At 41.9% G+C, this 13,455-nt stretch overlaps 1 protein-coding gene and 1 long non-coding RNA gene across 3 annotated transcripts; both read left to right on the top strand.

Annotated features, from left to right (window-relative positions):
• The first annotated feature begins 242 nt into the window (after positions 1-242).
• On the top strand, positions 243-4,419 carry plac8l1 (PLAC8 like 1). 2 transcript variants are annotated; one of them, XM_037120571.1, is made up of 5 exons: positions 243-339; positions 2,053-2,253; positions 2,816-3,048; positions 3,211-3,347; positions 3,920-4,419. In XM_037120571.1, exons 2-5 carry the CDS (start codon positions 2,228-2,230, stop codon positions 4,049-4,051), a joined length of 528 nt encoding a protein of 175 aa, XP_036976466.1. In that variant the 5' UTR covers positions 243-339; positions 2,053-2,227; the 3' UTR covers positions 4,052-4,419. The 2 variants fall into 2 exon arrangements, with proteins under 2 accessions (XP_036976466.1, XP_036976467.1); XM_037120572.1 differs by lacking the exon at positions 243-339 and adding an exon at positions 870-1,677.
• Positions 4,420-8,273: 3,854 nt separating this feature from the next.
• LOC119031832 lies at positions 8,274-12,848 on the top strand. Its single transcript, XR_005078708.1, has 4 exons — positions 8,274-8,551; positions 11,290-11,381; positions 11,525-11,611; positions 11,735-12,848. It is a non-coding gene; the product is annotated as an uncharacterized LOC119031832 (long non-coding RNA).
• Positions 12,849-13,455: the final 607 nt, after the last annotated feature.

Below are 13,455 nucleotides of genomic sequence, written 5' to 3'. Positions count from 1 at the left end.
ACATATAAGCAAAACTGAATTCTTTATTATTTAGGAAAATTTATCACATTTAACCCATTTTAGTAGCTAAGCTAAATTTGAAGTTAGGTTAGCTAACATAGCTTAGCATAAAGAGTGAAAACAATGGGAAACAGGCAGCCCGACATACTCAAAGGTAACAAAATAACAAATAAAAACACACTTATTGTACGTCTGTTTGTTTAGTAAGTGAAAAAATTCAAAGCTAAAAATAAAACGTTGCACTTTTTCGCGCAGCAGCTAACTTCCGGGTTTCTCAGTTGGTTGCCTGGCAACTGTTTCCGGGGAGGAAATAGTTCAGCGTTAACTAGCTCCGGGCAGGTGAGCATCATTTTCTCATGAAGCTAGTTTATTTTAACCAACTTTAAGGTAAAAGCTGAAAATTGTAAATCTGACTAGGTACATTAAAAAAGCTCAACTTGCAAATCTGTAAATCTTTGAGGCCTAACGTGTCAGTATTGGTTTGTTTTAAGCATGAATTGCTCGGTACCTAACACTAATGTTACCTGTGTCTAAAGATGGTGGGTCGTACTACATTTCAAGTTATAAATGTATGTTTTTGACATTTTAAGCAATATTTTTACACTGCAGCACAAAAAGCTTTTGCTACTAGAGAGCTTGTAGTTGGCTCTCGTGTTCCAGGAGTTTGGTTGTGCTTGTGCTAATGTTTCTCATTAAAGACATTAGGAAAATTACTCCATTAGGGAAAACTATTAGTGAAATGACTGCCATTATTCAAAGTAAAATCCCTCCCATACAACGGGATGGTTTTGATTCTACTTCCTGTGATAAAAACAAGAATGAATTCAAGAGTTATATAATATACAAATAAAAACAATAAAATAACATGTTTGTGAATAACCTGAAGCAGTTACACTGCACAACATTACATTTCAATCATCCAGTATACAATTAAAATGATCCAATGACACAAATCTGACTAATTTAATTGCCTTTTGTGATTTCTGGTTCTGTATCTTTGGTGCAAAGAAACTTGAAGCTAATTTACCAGGCTCAGTATTTATCAGAGGGACTTCAAGGGAGAGAATTTCTTGGGAGCGAGGGTTAGGTGATGACAGGTGGATTTAAAGTATTAAAAGAGAAGTGAGGGGGTAGAGTAGCTTGGCTAGGAATGCCTTATAAATAAAAAGGAGGCACTGTCGTTTCCCTTCCGTCACGAAAAGACTAACCGATGTGCCTGTGTAGCTCATAGCGGTGAGTTGTGAGAAAATCACCACTGAGAGCACTCTGGAAGGCTGTCTCTAGTGAAGATTACACATAATGTCACCATAATGTAAAACTTAGAATATGTTTGGTTGAACAAGTGTCATTGTGTTCTCTAAAGAGAAGCGTGTACTACATAATCTCTAAATGTTAAGTTTAGATCCAGTGAGCGTGTGTGAGAACTGTCTAAACCTCCAAACCCCGTAGAGTTTCACTACGTGGTCCTCAACCACGTAAAGCTTCCCTCACTTCTCTCTTGCTCTCGACCAGTGTGCACACACACACACACATCTAAATTTTAAATGTCAATGTCAGAGAACAGGAAATGAATGAATGCAGATGACACCCTGTAAACCTGAACCACAGGTATCTGTTTGGTTATAAAATTTCATTTCCCAGCTCTTCACTGTATGAGTCGGTGCTTCAGCCTGAAGGGTAAGTGTCACCCTGCGTCTTTTTACTCACAATGTCTTTCAATGTCAAACATGCGGTTCAAAATCATTTATTGTGTTTGAGGGAAAGGAAACTAAATTGGCTTTACTTAAATTGTCGAAATGTTATAGATGTGCCGTGCATCACTGTTCTAGTCTCCCAGTAATCATGTAAATAAATAACAGGATTTCAGCCTTTTCTGCCCTGCTGGTGTTTGTGTTAAGTGTATGCATGCATTCGTATCTGATTATTCTACGCCAGACATTCATGTTCATGCACCCTGATGTGTATCTGCCCCCGCTGCATTTGCTGTGTTAGCGGGGGGCACAGTGGAGTCTGACACGGAAGACAACTACAAGACTTATCTCTGTCACACAGCTTCTGGCCGAGCCATCCAACTGCTGGTTTATCTGCTCCGACACACACCCTCTCGCTGGGGACGTGTCACTCCACCGCCCCCTCCTCCAGCTCCTCATTTCTGCTGACTCCCTGCTCACCCTCTCCTCTTTGCCTCCTCACCTCACCCCTCTCTGGATGCCAGTAGCTTCTAGTCATGGAGCAGATGACAGTCACACACCAGTAAGTGGAATTGCAGCAAACAGCTCACTTATCTTGCTCAGCTCTTTCCCGCTGCTGTTTTTCCTGTTAATCTTTTTTCTTCTTTTATGTCTCTATGATAATTCAAATTAAACAGGAACATTTCCATAAACTATTGTTGCTGCAGCTCCTGCTTTCACACTCCCTTCTTCTGAATTTTGAATGTATTTCTGCAATTTGCTGTGATTAAAGTGTTGCTGAGGGCTTAAAGCTGTTGAATGCAGGAAAAAATTGAGAAGGATGGAAGGATAATATTAGGAGAATACTAGTATATATGAGGTGGCTTGCTTCTAAAATTTCCTAAAGAAGGTCAGCTGAGTACAAACCAGTCTGCTTTAGGAAAATTAAATTAGCTGAAAGAATGAAATTAATTATGTTATTGCTTACAGGAAAGCGAAACACAGGCTAATTTGCTAATTTGAGACTCTTTTGACACTAAGCCTGCAGTTAAGTATAAGTGACACGTTGGCATGACAAGCCACAGCGAATTTATCGGCCGTCTATTTAAAGAAAAACGGATTCATTAAAAAAAATCTGATTCCAGGCCCGAACTGTCAGTCACCGAAGCCTCAGCTACGGTGCCTCCAGAGGAGGAAGTATCGGGCTCCACCACAGGAAGTGAGGGCAACCGGAGGTCAGACGATGTCCCCGCGGTGACAGAACCAATACTCACGCAGCCCGGCCTCGGCATCACCACGACAACCATCACCACCATCACGCAGACGGGAGGAGACTGGAGCACCGGCCTGTTCGACGTCTGTGGAGACAAGACTACATGTGACATGAAAACACTGGATTCTCATAAGCACACACAATCACATCTTTTTCACTCTCTAATTTAATTCTGTGCCAACAAATAATTTATTCTTACTTTAGTCTCACATCTGAGAGACTAATGTAATATCTAAATCTGATTTTCGTCTGCGTCTGTGCTTGCAGGTATTCTCGGGGCTCTGGTTCCCTGCTGTTTGGACTTGAGTTTGTCTCACCAGTATGGCGAGTGTCTGTGCATGCCTCTTCTTCCAGGTTCCACTTTTGCCATGCGAGTTGGAATCAGGGAGCGATACAAGATACGGGTGAGTGTGCGTATTCACTGTCAGGAGGAAGTATTGTTTGGTGCTGCTTCTTAAAGTGTCCTTGAACGCACCAGCAGGCAGATTTACAGAAATGTGCCTTTAAAAATAGAAAATAAACTAGACATGGGGATTTCTTTTGCAAGTGTTAGGTGAAGTACATAATTATGTTAAGATGCTAAGATTGTCTATATATTTTAATATGGCTGTGTTATGGTTTGTGTTTAACAGTTTTGAAAAGATTGTGTTAGCATGTAGAAACGAGTGTTGCAGGTGGTGGTAAAGAGGAGATTCTTTAGCCGACTGTGTGAAGAGATCTTACAGTGTGACTTTGGTTTTGAACAATATTTGTTGGCAATAGGAAAAAACTACAAGTAAATTTCTTTGTTTCTGTTTTTCTGTCATTTCATCTACTGCACCTCATAGTTCTCCACATGTTCCTGCTGCATTGTTGTGTCTGCACATGTGCTGCTTCTGTATTTGTGTGCATGCGTGTGTGTGTGTGTGGGTGTGTGCATGCGTGTGTGTGTGTGTGCATGTGTGTGCGTGTGCCTGTCTTGCATGTTTCTCCACAGGGAAGTGTGTGTGAAGACTGGACCACAGTGTACTGCTGTTACCCTCTGGCCGTGTGTCAGATGATCAGAGAGATGAAGCGGAGGATGAAGACACAGACGTATCATGTGTCCACTGCCCTCGAATGCTCCTGAACTAGACAGTGAATGAGTCCTGTCTTTTTTTTTTTTTTTTTACAATGCAACAGAGGCTGTGCAAGTCTGCAGATTTCTGGTATGAACAGCAAGAAGAATCAATACTATGAGGTTTGAACTTACTTTTAAATGCCCCTGAGGATGCCTCTGCCAATAAATCAAGCCTAACCTGCAACATTCACAGACTGGAAAGGACGAATTCTGATTAATAGCATAAACAGGAAGAAGAATCAGAGCTGTTCAGTCTGGACCGGAGTGTAGAGCTTAAAGTGCCTCGAAGACTGTTAGATTGTAACTGAAACCCACTTTTAATCTACTGTTGGACCCCTGTTTGAGAGAATATTACAAATAAACATTGTAATGACGCATTCTGCCTCCGTTGCAAAGGAAGAACTCATAAGCTACATTTGGAGTTGGGTGAGAAGCAGATGGCAAGACGCAAGCAAAAGTTTGGGTTCAGTAACTGTCAGTGTCAGCAGACAGCACCAAACATCTGGTGCAGCTCTCAGTCAGACAGTGGAAACTTTAAGAAAAGACAGCCAACTTTCTCTCCGTATGAGCTTCTTCAAACTGCAGTAACTGTCATGCAAGTGTTCTTCTAATCAGGATACAACCATCATCACACTCATTAACCAAAAGTAAGACAAATAGGATACTCCTGAACGTTTTGATTTGACAAGGTGTGATAATCTCAGCTAACATTTCTGTGTCATGATCATTTTTTGAGGTAGTTTTTTCATGTGATACCAGACAACCTAAGGTGACCATGTCATGCTAGCTTGGTGGTGAGGGAGCGACATGATGTTTGGCAAAAAAAGGCTAAAAGTTGTTGTGGAAAAATACTATCGGGCTCCCTAAACTGCCAGAATTGCTTAAATTGGTAATGACTGGAATGGCTGAGACTGCTGTGGATTCAGTAAGCCACCATTAGACTTTTTAAGGTGCTCATCATGGTCTCGGTGTCTTAATGAGGTGTTTTTTACTATTTTGATGAATTCGTGAGTGCTCAGAAATGATTAAATTTTGCACCATGTCTGTGTAACAAATGCTATCAACCCTCAAAGACTTCTGAGACATAATGAGCATGGGAAAGGCCATCATATAGTTCCATCACAATGTTCTCGGCTCTTACACACTCTTAACTTCTGTTTTTGACAGATTTATGTATGAAAAAAATTGACACCTAAAATATATCTCAAGGTTTCCAGCTGTCAGATGATATATACCACTTCTGTTGACCCACTGTCTTCTCATAAAGATCCCCACAGAAATTGTGGCTCAGCAGGTCATTTTCTACATCACTGCTATGATTATCTATCTAGTCCTGCACAATTAACATTCTGAATTGAATTCAGTTTGTGAGTACAGTTTCTATGTTAGGAGGTGAAACAAGAGATTTGGGTGAACCATCCCTTTAATCTTGTCTGGCATGCCAAAGGTCACCAGAGACATTATTATGTTCAGTCCCTCTCAGACATGAAAGGACGATGGACTGATGAAACACAAAACCTCTTCCAGACCTTTAAGCACAAACTGTGTGATGAGCACATTACATTAAAGACAGTAACTATAAATAAGACCCAATGAATCTCGTTTTCAAGATCACATTTCAAACTCTATCCCAGTTTAGCCACGAAAAGCTCTGAAAAGCTTAGTCAGTTCAGTTTGATCTCAGCAGTCATTCTGTTTCTTAATTAAGCATCAATGCTTTGGAGAGTTGTTTTATTTATTCCAGGCTGTGGGATGAAACGAGTGTGCCGGTCCGTTCAGTATGCAGAACCACTTGTCTGATTACCCGGCAAACCGGCCACAGCGCAGCTCCGATCACAGTCAACAGTTCAAGTACAGCCTGATGATAATAAAACCTATTTCCATATTTCTGATATTCTTTTATGCCTCTGTTCCTTGATTCACCTCAGGCATTCAATCATATTATTAAACCGATCCTGATTGCCGTGGTTCCCTGAACCCGAAATGCCAACCAGCGAGAACGGATATGGAAAATGTTATTCATACACAAAGCAGATGGGTCCTCAAAGGGCAAATATGTAATTTGTTAACTCTTACCGATGTGGTCCCCCACCTGGCAGCTGCTCCAACGGAAACAGGGAAAAGAGAGAAAATGGATTTGGTGAAGAGAGTGATGTGAATAATAAAATCCATTCAGATTTAACACAGTGCACTGCACATTTCAAGGAGTTCATCTTCTGAATACAAAAAAAAAAAAAAAATCTAATCATTGCAATTCTTCATAAATGCACATCTTCCTCACGTGTGTTTATTCTGCTGTTTGTTCTGAGTGTATCAGAAGTCCTTATCATTATTTAAAGGCTGGAGAGGTATCAGAAGGACTGACCAAGGCAAAGGTGATCCATATTTGTCAGTGAGAACAAATTATACCAGATGATTGCCTTGCAACCATCTGATAGCTCACACGTGGTGTGCATGCCTATAATTGCTTTTTAGCCCTTTCACACTGGACAGCAAACCCACTAACACCTGGTGAAAAAAAGATAAAATAAGTGGTACAATCAGCATTCATTCCCACGTCAGATCACTCTGCATGTAGCACAACATCAGCGCTGGAGAAAGGTCTGGCTGCAACAACAGTTCCTGTGACAACCACCCTGCAGTAGTCACAGGTATTTATCGACTCCAGCCTCAGAAATTTATAGGTGGTTTGTTCACATTTTTGTTTATTAAATTATACCTCACTGGCACTGAATTTAATCATGGTAATCAGTAAAACTACCCAGTAAGAAAGCACTAATCACAAGGAAATGGGATAAAGTGGACAATGGATAGAGACTGTAATGAAATTCTACACAATGGAGACATTTACTCATCATCTCTGATTAGAATATACACAGCTGGAAAAGAAGTGGGCGAAATGAATATTATTAAGAAGACTACAGAGAAGGCTTACTTCACTTGATGAAACTTGGATGAACTACTAAGAAAGTAACTCCCAAACCAGTATTTCTCTTCTTTTGTATGATTCTGTTTTGAGGTTTAAGGTGTTTGTGTGAGAATAATCAGTAAAAACTAAAATAAAATGGTAATATCCACCGGAGCCTCTGTGCCTGTAGGGTCCCCGAGTTGATTTTTACTAGATTTAAAAGTTCAGCTGCGTTTTCTTCTCTGTGTGTGTGTGTCTTATTTCCATCATAACTTGTGTGTTGAAATAAAAAAAAGTTTCCTGACAGCTATAGCATAAATTCCATCTTGCCCTGGTGGTAATGAGGTCAGCGATTTCTGACTTATGTCTGCATTAGGCTCCAGTGTTTCCTGAGCAGCCGTGGATGGATAAATCTTCCGGCAGCTCCGCTCGTCTCCGTCTGCTGGGAGTTGTTAGTGAGCTGGATCTGCCTCGAGCAGAGCTGCCTTCAGGCTCCGTGGTAACATCTTTCCCTCCCTGTGCAATGACCAAATGTTATTGCTTCAGCATCAATAGCTCTACATTTGGCTGGTAAATTGGAAACACATTTGCTTTGCAAACCAAATACACCCTCAAAATGTCCTACATGGTGTTTTAGACTTTGTATCTATATTTACATCTTTTTTTACATCTTACATAAATATTGTATGGAGCTGCCAGACACCACGTTTCATTGTCTCATGTTAACATGATAAATCAGGGTTTTTTCACCACTCTGTTAAAACTGTGTTTAATTGAAAATATGTCTGACTAAAAGTTACATATTGCACTGGTGAAGAGAGACAGGTGAAGAAGAAGAAGAAAGTGTGCTCAGTGAGGGAAGTCAGAGAAACTGCAGCGTTCCTTTCTGTTTCTTTTCTAGTTCACTGATTGATTAGCTGAAAAGCCAATCAGAGTGAGTTCTTCTTGCTCGATCAGCCAAAAAGCTGCCAACAAGGTCCAAACTGTGCCAACGATGTCGATGTACCGTAACAACCAGTGCCAAGCCCTCCATCCAAACACATTAAACCACATTTCTTGTTTTAAATGGTCAATTTACTCAAATCGCTCTTAATTTTGAGTGAACTGATTATTTAATTTTCTTAGGTGTGTGATTAACTGATGAACAAATATCAAAATATGAAAAATACTACACCCCCTGCCTGCCTGGTTAAAAACGGCAAACTCATTCACTTTGTACATCATCGCTCCACACTGGCTCACACAGCCTTACGTCATCTCTACCAGACACACCTGCATGCCTCAACCATGAGGGGGCAGTGTTGCCCCAGCTCGGCCCCCCTCCTCCCCTGCTGTCGGCTGTCTATTCCCACAGCTACTCTGTGGAGTGAAATCAGTCTTAAGTGCTGATCTGGGGTCAGAGTTGGGATTTCCACAGCAGGAGCAGTAGAGGTCAGGATCTGGAACAGAGAAGCTCGTCCTAAGTCAGCAGTCGGACAGGGGCCATAAAACGTCTCTGCTGATGTTCTTTCCTGCTGCTTCAGCACGAAGACGACTTTCCCCGCAGATGCATCAGGTGTAGCGAGCAGGCTGTTATCGACAACAGCCCCTCGGGGAGGGAGGTGTGTGTGTGTGTGTGTGTGTGTGGGTGGTTGTGTGTGTGTGATACTGTACATGTATCTAGAAAGGCTCTTCCTGTGACGGTGCTTGTTGTGAGCCGAACTGGCACAGAGAAGAAAACAGTAAACAGATGAGATACAAAACTGAGAAAAATAGATCATACCTGAATAACAATGAGCCAGAGGTTCCTGCTTCCCCAAACTACATGCAGACGTTTCTGAACCGTGTTTATTATTCGTTTCACATCTCTCTCTCTCTCTACTTCCTCTTTCCCTTCTCCATGTTTCCATCCAGCAGATGTGCACCTCTGCCTCCCTTAAGTGTTTCCACTCGATTGTCCTCTTCATCCCTCCTCTCCCCACTTCACCTTTCCTGCATTGCCCTCTTTTGTTTATTTCCCTTCTTCCTCTCTCTCTCTGTTACTCATGCTGGTGTGTGTTTGAGAGAAAGAAAAAAAAAAAGAGAGATGTGTGGTGAAACCTGCTAAGCTGGAGCAGTCGTCCCCCCGGTGATACTTCTATCCAGGACAACAAGCACCACCTGGGGTTTACGTAACGCACACACTTCCTCACACTCTCTCTTCATATCACTTTCCCTCTGATACTCTTTCCTTTCGTCCTTGCCCTCCCTCTGTCTCTCCTTGTTTGTCATTCTGTCTTTCTCTCACACGCATCATCATCATCATCGGAGGCAGGAGGGGGGTTAGCCTGCAGCTAGAGGCTTTGGCAGTTTGTACAGCAGTCTGTGTGCTCTGCTGCTGAGTGCAGTTGTCTTATTTTTGGGGGGTTGTGTGTGTTTGCTTGTGTTTGTGTGTTTGATGATGGAAGCTTGGAATCTGTTGGCAGCGCTCCGCTTCTCAGACTAAGCAGGTTTTTCAAGTGAAATCATTCCTACAATGAATTTCTCCTCCTGTCACACACAGGGATTATAATACCAGACACTTGTCGGCTTTTGTAGTTTTTGTTCCTCGGCAGGACTTTATTACTGTCTGCTAAAGAATTTATCCTTAAAATTCCCCGGATGACAAGAAAAGGGAGGATCTTTTTCTTTCACCATCTAAGCTGTGTGTCCTTCGAGGTCATCATTCAGACGCAGCTGCCAGGACCAGAGAACAGAGCAGATGCCCGTTTCCCCTCCAGCATCAATCAAAATAAACAAATATGGGCCGTGTTTACAACTCGGTCATGGATCATACTGAATTATATGGTTGGATTTCTGCTAAATTGTTAATGTGAAAACATTAAACCAGCCTATGCTTGGTTCGTCTATTTTTATGACAAATATATAATGTTTTACTTTTACAAAAGGAGATTTCCAAAAAAGTTGGGACGCTGATTAAAACCTTAATAAAACCAAAACGTGATCATTTGTGAATCCCTTTTGAAAACATACTCAGTGGAAACTTTCTAGTGGAACAGTGGAAAGACAATCTACTGAAGCTTTTACTCATCAGCTTTATTGTTTTTTGGAAATATTTGCTTATTCTTTTTTTAAAGTATTTTTTTGGCCTTTTCTGGCTTTATTTGACAGTACAGCTGAAGAGTTGGACAGGAAACAGGGAAAGAGACGGGGAGTGACACGCAGCAAAGGGACCCGGGCCGGGAGTCGAACCCGGGTCCGCTGCAGAGCCTCGGCACATGGGTCGCGCGCGCTACCGACCGAGCTATGCGGCGCCCCATATTTGCTTATTCTGATTGATTCGAGTTGGGAGAGGAACAACAAAAGACCAGGAAAAGTTCAGGCACCAGTACTTCTTGGTTAGGTTTAGGGAAACTTCTGTAGCTTCCATTACAAATGTATTTATGTTGTGTTGTGTAACATTAGCAGCATTAGAAAACTCACTGCTGACTTCTGGTTTCACACTGGACATGAACATTGGTGTCCTGAACTAAAGTCCTGTGGTTCTTTAAACCAACCTTCCATCCTCCACCTCCTCCCTGAACCCTGTACAGACTTTTCATCCAGTTATCCCTCTTCTCATCACTTCCTCCTGTGCAGCTGTAATAATTACTAGCTGCTAGAGCCCACTGCCTAACAACAAATTCATAATAAGCTGCTGTCACATAAGACCTCTGAGTCATTCTCCTGAGGAAGACGGGCTTTAAAAATACACGGACACAGTCAAAGAAAGGAGGATGATCAGCCAACAATGATAAGGCAACGCTGATCATTTCCTACTATCCATGCAGATTTTATTCGCAAACTGCTGCTCAATGAAATTGGACAAATTTGAAAAACTGGAATTGTAAAAAAAAAAAGAAAAAAAAAAAAGATCTTGGCTGGACACCCTAAAGCCTCCGAGCACAACAGTACATGAGGAAACCACACCTGCATTTTTCAGGGTGTTGAACAGAGACGTCTCTGTTGAATGTCAAGAATCTCACTCAGTGTTGTTTGAAGGCCACAAAGAAGTCAGATGCTCTCCTCAATTTATTCTTGCCCTCCTGTGTGGAGCCTTTTAAAACTCACAGTTGTGCCAGGATGCCAATTTATACATTTCTTGCTCTTCTTGCAGAAGTGTAATTTTCCACCATTTCTGCACTTTTCTTTGGGCTCCTGTGGAGTTCCAATACAGAAACCCACATGCTCACAGTCCGACAGGTTTTTGAATCTTCCTCTCTGCAAAATGCATATTTCGATTACAGATTATGAAATGATGGGTGAATTGATGGGCAGGAATGCTTAAAGTGCCTCCTTCTAACTGCAACTGTGGGATCATATTTTGGATTTCTCCCTGCAGACTCGGAGGACCCATATTGCACGATGTCGGTGTGGAGCACGAGTCCTAAACGTCCGACAGAAAACCCGGGGGGACAAACACTCGCTTTGAAGGTGTCGTGATGGCTTCTTTCTTGAGACAACTTCAAAGTGAATGTTTAGGTCATTCCTTCCGTTTGCCAGAAGGATATTTTGCCATTTCACTGTGCAATGAGAAATCCTAGCAGTCACTTCAAACAGAGACTATTCCTTTTTAGGATCTGCTTGACCCCTGGGGCCTCGGGTCATTCCCTGGTCGGCATCTGAAATCCATCCACGGATGGGAGGGGTGTGAATCTGAACCCGTGAGAAATTAATGTCATTTGATGAGTCCTCTTTTTTCCACTGGACACATTTACATCTTCAGCACCATGTCGGATGTCCCTCGTGCCTCCCCACTCACCAGATGTAAATATTTCTGTTTATAGATTTCTTCCCGCTTCGTTCCTCAAAGACCGAGACTTTTGCGCCCTCTGAAGTTGGTCCAACATCCCACACACAGATGAGGACTTGTTTAATGTAAATCCATGTGGACGGACCTCGAGAGCAGCCCTCTAGGAAAACGCTGGTCCAACTCCTTTAAACACGCTGTATATTTTTTGGGTGGAACACACAGCAGTGACTTATTATCATTCCTTGTATTTATAATTTTATATGTGTGTGGTTCAAACATAGTCCAGTGTTTATCCTAAGATAAGCTAATCACTCTCTGGCTCCATATCCATGTTTAAGCCATAGACTTGGTGGTAAGTGGTGTGGTAATCAAAGAAAAGCATATAGTCCTGATAAAAGTATATATCAAAATGTCTGTCTGACTTATTTATGAATATATTGTACAAACATGTAAAGGCTTTCACAGTGTTTATATGAGCTTTGATCTTGACATATTTGTAATTCTTTATGGTAATGGGGTGAATTATTTTAGTGTTTGTTTGCTACTCATGAATACATCTGTTAGAATAAGTTAGCAGCACATGACATCAAAACACTCTTTTCAAAGAGTCGTGAAACCTTTCGTTGCCACCAGGTTGAAGCTGATGTAAACAAATGCTGAAATCTGTTGCGGAGAGCAGGACTTTATCTGCCCAGCCTCTCAGGCTGCGTCCCAATTCAGGGGCTGCATCCTATACAGGAGCCAGCCTTTACATCCTTGGATGTAGTTTCTCTGCATCTGTTTAGCCTTCGGAGCATTTCCTAGTTGCATCACCATGTTTTACCCTTAAATCACAATTTCTGCCGCCGAGGCCCGCGAAAGTGACAATCTACACCTTGCGATTGTCACTTCTTTCCTTTCTTGGCACGCAAGGAATCTTGGGATATGGGAGGCTGCGAAGGATATTAGCGGTGCATCCTCCAAAAAGAAGGCTGCATTTATAGGCTGCATTTGGAGGAGCCTTCGAAGTGGGACAGCCTTCACGCGGCGTTGTGACGTAATTGGCCTTCAAATTCATTCTCCCAAGGATGCAGCCCCTGAATCGGGACACAACCTCTGTGCAGGTCTGCAATCACAACAGACCAGGAAAGAAACACCAAGCACCAAACATCCACCGCCGAATCATGTGACTGCACCCTCCTGAAAACATTGTTTGATTTAGTGGGTTTATTTTCATTTTGGATGCATTTTAGAAACTTAGAACAGAACCCACAACATCCATTACAATCCCCACAAAATTATTCATCATGATTCAGAAAATATATATGTTTTTTTGCACAGCACAGCACAGCACAGAGTGGTAGAAACTGTCACCGCAAACAAGACCTAACATCTCCGGGGATTTACTCCTGCTCATTATCCACCCCGGCTGATGTGACATAGGAGGGTAGATGGCATGCAGCTCTGACAGAATGATGCTTCACTTCAAGCTCTGCTCCTTCGATCCTGTTATATATCTGCAGTTTTAATTCAACCTTTGTTTATACAAGTGTTAAATACTCCCACTTATGTACCTTTGGTTTTGCATCAGAAACAAATATTAATATGTTGTATATTTGATATTAAGTGATGTACCCTCTGGTTGCATCATGATCTAGATCTAGAGTCTGTTTTGGACTTTTCGATACATAAATCTCTCGCACGACAAATAAAGACCGGGATGCTGTCAGCCATCGTCATCCTCTGGGCCGATGAACGTCCTACAGGCCATTTTCC

Source organism: Acanthopagrus latus, chromosome 13, assembly GCF_904848185.1.
Source record: "Acanthopagrus latus isolate v.2019 chromosome 13, fAcaLat1.1, whole genome shotgun sequence".
Taxonomy (NCBI): Eukaryota; Metazoa; Chordata; class Actinopteri; order Spariformes; family Sparidae; genus Acanthopagrus; species Acanthopagrus latus.
This window is presented reverse-complemented; position numbering and strand designations above follow the sequence as displayed.

Bases quoted from the DNA above. Each gene is read 5' to 3' on its own strand.
- plac8l1 (XM_037120571.1), top strand. From the start codon at position 2,228: ATGGAGCAGATGACAGTCACACACCA. The intron at 2,254-2,815 runs GTAAGTGGAATT...ATCTGATTCCAG, and splicing joins CAGATGACAGTCACACACCA to GCCCGAACTGTCAGTCACCG. The intron at 3,049-3,210 runs GTGACATGAAAA...CTGTGCTTGCAG, and splicing joins CTGTGGAGACAAGACTACAT to GTATTCTCGGGGCTCTGGTT.